The sequence below is a fragment of the Spinacia oleracea genome, chromosome 5 (genome assembly GCF_020520425.1).
Source record: "Spinacia oleracea cultivar Varoflay chromosome 5, BTI_SOV_V1, whole genome shotgun sequence".
NCBI lineage: Eukaryota > Viridiplantae > Streptophyta > Magnoliopsida > Caryophyllales > Amaranthaceae > Spinacia > Spinacia oleracea.
In genome coordinates this window covers 88,793,029-88,797,899 of record NC_079491.1, presented here as the reverse complement: position 1 = coordinate 88,797,899, position 4,871 = coordinate 88,793,029, and the positions used below count along the sequence as shown (strand labels likewise).

The following is a 4,871-nucleotide window of genomic DNA, read 5'->3' as shown; positions in this document are numbered from 1 at the left end:
ATTCCAAACAAAAAAACTATGGGACAAAATTCCTACAAAGACATGTGACTCTATGAGACAATCCTACAACACCTACATGTCCTTAGGTTCATTTGTTGATATTTGGGATCGAAAATGTTATTTTGGGGCATATATGACCTATATTGAGCCAAATGAGCCTTAGATGTTCATAAAAGAACTTGAAATGAATCTTAGTAATCTCTTTTTTTTTTGACGGGAAAATATAGGTGCTACTCATTCATTAGAAGCTTTGTCTTTTTGGACAAAGGGGAGTACATATGGGGGGCACTCTTCCATCCATACCAAGTCTTCCTCAAAGTCGAGAGAAGCTTTGGCCATGGAGTGAGGAACTTTATTACAAGTTCTTCTACTAAAACCAAAACTACAAACTTCTAGTTTCTTTGCAAAGTCAATAATGTCATTAACCACTATCTGGGTGGCTGAGAAAACTTTGGTTTTCCCTGCTACAAGTGCAGCAAGGGTCTGGTTGTCCACCTCCACTTCGAGACGGCGGAAGCCCGCGTCGTATGAGTATCTCAGCCCAAAGAGCAGGGCATCTGCTTCTGCGTGCAACACTTGCCTTTTTTCAGTCCCCTTACTACCTGCGATCATGAGCACATCTCCCACTGCATCTCTCACCACCATCCCCAAACCCACCTTCCCTTCTTTGGTGACAGCTGCATCCGTGTTTAGCTTGGACCTTCCTAGAATGGGGGCCAACCATGTGTGTTGCTCTGTCGCTGCATCACGAACTCCAGCTGAGGTTTCGTCCCTCTCGCATGCAGCCTCAAATTCTCCCAACAACCTTAGCGTCCTTGTGCACGAGATCATTGGGTTGGCCTTCTTTTTCTCGAATACCCAGCAGTTGCGATCATTCCAGAATTGCCAAATGTACATCATGGTCATTGCCCATGCTCGTTCGTCACAACACTTGCGAACAAACTGCTCACACCAATCCTTAAATCCTCCTTGCACCTCATCTATGTCCAGGCGTAGGGGTGAGAGGCGCCAAAGTACCTTGGTCTCCTTGCATAGTAGTGCATATGACGGATTGTTTCCCTACCTTCTCCACACCTGGGGCATCTAGGATCAACTCCACTCCTCTTCTAGCTAGAGTATCCATTGTCGGAAGGTCGTTACGGAGAGCTCTCCAAACCATATGCTTTACCTTTTGGGGTACCCCTGCCTTCCATACCTTCTTCCATATCCACCCGTTTGCAGCTACATTTGACGCGCCTTCGCCCCCTTTGCGCCTCTGCAGTTCCAAGTGGTACGCACTGCGGACCGTAAAATCTCCCCTCGATGTGTGAGGCCAAGCAAGAAAATTGTCCTGCATGCTTGAGGCTAATCTCGTGGCCTTTATGGCCTTCATCTCTTCATCTGTTATCACATCTAACAAATCCTCCAACTCCCACCTTCCCAACTCCCCATCCCACCGCTCCGCTACCATAGCATTCTGCATCCCCTCATTAGGAGGTGTGGAAATGATACAGCCTCCTGGCAGGTTGCTCAGCCATGCGTCTTTCCAGAAATGGGTGCTTCGCCCATCCCCTACCACCCACCTTGCCCCCTCCCTAACAAGATTTTTGGCCGACATTATCGACCTCCATGTGAAGCTAGAGTTTTGTGGAGTTGTTGCTTCCCACACAGTTTGGCGCGGGTGGTATTTGCCTCTCAATACCGTTGCTGCGAATGACTTGGGATTGGTTTCCAGGCGCCAGAATTGTTTAGCTAGGAGAGCATCATTGAAAGCGCTAAGGTCCCGCAGCCCCAAGCCTCCATTTTCCTTTGACATACACATTTTCTCCCAACTTACCAGAACTAATTTTCCTCTCACAATCTTTTTGGCCCCACCAAAAGTTTTTACACAAAGAGACCATATTCCTAATTACTCCTTCCGGGATCTTGAAACACTGCATTGCATACGTTGGTATTGCTTGGGCTATTGACTTGATTAGTATCTCCCTTCCAGCTCTAGACAAATACCGCTCCTTCCACCGTTTTATTTTCTTCCAAACCCGGTCTAGAATCGTCTGGAAAACAATTTTCTTTGATCTTCCAACAAAAGTTGGAAGCCCGAGATATTTTTCGTGATCATTTACTGTCGTAAAATTTAACTTCGTCTGAAGCATGTTCTGCATATTAGGGCTAACATTCCGGCTGAAAGAGACCTCCGATTTTTCCATATTGATTTTTTTACCCGACGCTATCTCATAAGAGGTGAGGATATCAAGGATTGTGTCTTCTTCATTCTCGCAAGCTCTGGTGAATAGGAGGCTATCATCTGCAAAAAATAAGTGAGAGATGGGGGCAACATGACGGCCAATTTTAACACCATGGATTACCTTCCGGGACTCGGCATCTCTAAGAAGGGCAGAGAAGCCCTCGGCGCACAAGAGAAATAGGAAGGGTGACATTGGGTCCCCTTGTCGAAGTCCTCTTCCGGGCACAAAGCTTTGGGTCGGGAAGCCATTGAAGAGAATGGAGTACGAAACAGTCGAGATACATTTCATGATGATCTCCACAAATGATGCATCGAAACCCAATTTCACCATCATATTTTCAATAAAAGCCCACTCCACCCTATCATGTGCCTTGCTCATGTCCAATTTCATCGCCATGTAACCCTTCGCGCCCGTTTTCTTTTTCCTGAGGTAATGAAATAACTCATACGCCACCAACACATTATCAGTAATTAGTCTTCCTGGGACAAAGGCACTCTGTGTCTCGCTTATAATATCGGGGAGAATCAATTTTTATCTATTGGAGACTACTTTAGATACAAGTTTATACAAAACATTACATAAACTTATTGGCCTGTAGTCTTTAGTAGATAGACAAACCTTTTTCTTCGGTATGAGCACAATGTGGGTGTGGTTTATTTGCTCGATTGGTGCTCCATTGTTAAGGATATCCAGAATATAGGCAGTCACTTCATCCCCTACTACGTGCCAATACTTTTTGTAAAAGAGGGTTGGCATCCCATCCGGGCCGGGGGCCTTAGTTGGATGCATTTGTTTAAGCGCGGCTACTACCTCAGCTGTCGTATATGGCTCGGTCAACATGGCATTCATTTCGGCTGTCACCTTTGGGTTTACCACATAAATCACTTGCTGCATATCTAACTCCCCCCTAGTGTCAAATAGGGATTTAAAGTAGCTTGTGAACACAGCCTATACTTCCTCTTCCTTTGATCTCCATTCACCTCCATCATCAAAGACCCCCCAAATTGTATTTCGTTTCCTCCTCTCCTTGGCCTTCTTATGGAAAAGGCTGTATTTTTGTCCCCATCACGCAACCAATCTTGACGACTTCGTTGGGCCCAGTAAGTTTCTTCCTTACATTCCAGCTCATCTATCTCACTATCAAGCCTTTTATCTCCTCCAGTGGCTCACTCGTGACAGGCCTACTCATTAGAGCCTTTTGCTCCTTTCTACGTCGTGCTATCTCCTTCACGAAGTCCTTTGAACGACTCCCACTCCATGCCCGTAGCTTCCCTGCGCACATTCTGATTTTTCCTTTGACATCAAGTTCGTCATACAAACTCCATGTGTCAGCTACAATGTGCCCACACTAATCCTCCCTCAACCACTCCTTCTCAACCCGAAATCCTTTTCTTCGCCTTCTCCTCCCTTGGGTGACGAGTACTTGTTCTTGGACCCGTAGTTTGATCGGCAGATGGTCCGAGAGCCTCTGTGGCAGATGCTCCACAATGGAGCATGGATAACGATCGAACAAAGTCTCGGAAACAAGAACACGATCAAGCCTCTCATGGACATTTTCACCCTCCACCCTATTATTCATCCATGTAAATGGAAAGCCCTCGAAGTGTATATCACGCAAGCTGCATCTACCAATAGCGCTCCTGAACCCATCAATTTCACGTTGGTGTTTAGGGATACCCCCCACCTTTTCATCATGGCTTAAGATCCCATTGAAATCGCCCATGCACACCAATGGTAGCTCACTCTCCCTACACAAAATAACTAATAGGTTCCATGTCTCCGCCTTCCTTTCCTCTTCCGGGAAACCATACACACCCGTTAGCCTCCAATCTCTCCCCCCTTCTAATCTGACTATGAAGTCCATATGATTTTGGGACGAAGAAAGAAAATCGAGAGTTACATCGTTATCCCAGAACATGGTTAAACCTCCTTTCCTGTGTCTTCCCTCCCCTTCACAATCCACGCAAATAAAGTCCCGAAGTCGCACCTTCCTTCTAGTACTCTCCCACTCCTTATCTTTTAACTTTGTCTCCGAGAGGAAGACAAAGTGGGGACGCTCAATCTGAATTACACCCTTAAGTGCATTCTCTGCTCCAGGACTCCCCAATCCCCGACAGTTCCAAGCAAGGCATATCATTGATTTTCGCGGGGTTGCTCAGCAACCTCCGCTACTTGATTGTTTGATACCATCCCTTCCTCACTAATAGCTTTTGACTTCTTCCCCATCGTACCACCCTCATCCAAAAAATCTCCATCAATCTCCATAGCATCCTTTCTCTTCCCACACACATTAGTATCAACCACCCTCTCGACCTTCCTCAAGCCACGAGTGTTTGGGGGGTTAACACCCAGTTCGAACCTAAGGGGGGGTTCGATTGAGCTGTGTGTTAAAGTTTCTGTAGCATCTGTGATGGGCACTACGCTTGTGGCTTTCTCCTGGGTTCCCTTTCCTTCCTCCACATGCAGTTCATTCCCCATACTCCCTGCTTTCGTGGTCTCCTCATTTGTCCCCTCTAGGTTAAGCAAAGTCAGGCTGACTCCTTCCAGTTGCTTAGTTACATCCACTACCTTCTCCCTTGTCTCCTTCAATTTTTCTTCCTTATTCTTTGCGACGAACAGTTGTCTCGCACACGAACCGGAGCCCTC

At 46.4% G+C, this 4,871-nt stretch overlaps 2 protein-coding genes across 2 annotated transcripts; both read right to left on the bottom strand.

Annotated features, from left to right (window-relative positions):
• Window positions 1–234: 234 nt before the first annotated feature.
• On the bottom strand, window positions 235–906 carry LOC130461678 (uncharacterized). The gene has a single exon (XM_056829849.1). The coding sequence runs from the start codon at window positions 904–906 to the stop codon at window positions 235–237; it is 672 nt and encodes a 223-aa protein (XP_056685827.1).
• A 2,667-nt stretch (window positions 907–3,573) lies between these two features.
• LOC110790846 (uncharacterized) lies at window positions 3,574–4,362 on the bottom strand. The gene has a single exon (XM_021995607.2). It carries the CDS (start codon window positions 4,360–4,362, stop codon window positions 3,574–3,576), a length of 789 nt encoding a protein of 262 aa, XP_021851299.1.
• Between the last annotated feature and the right edge of the window lie 509 nt (window positions 4,363–4,871).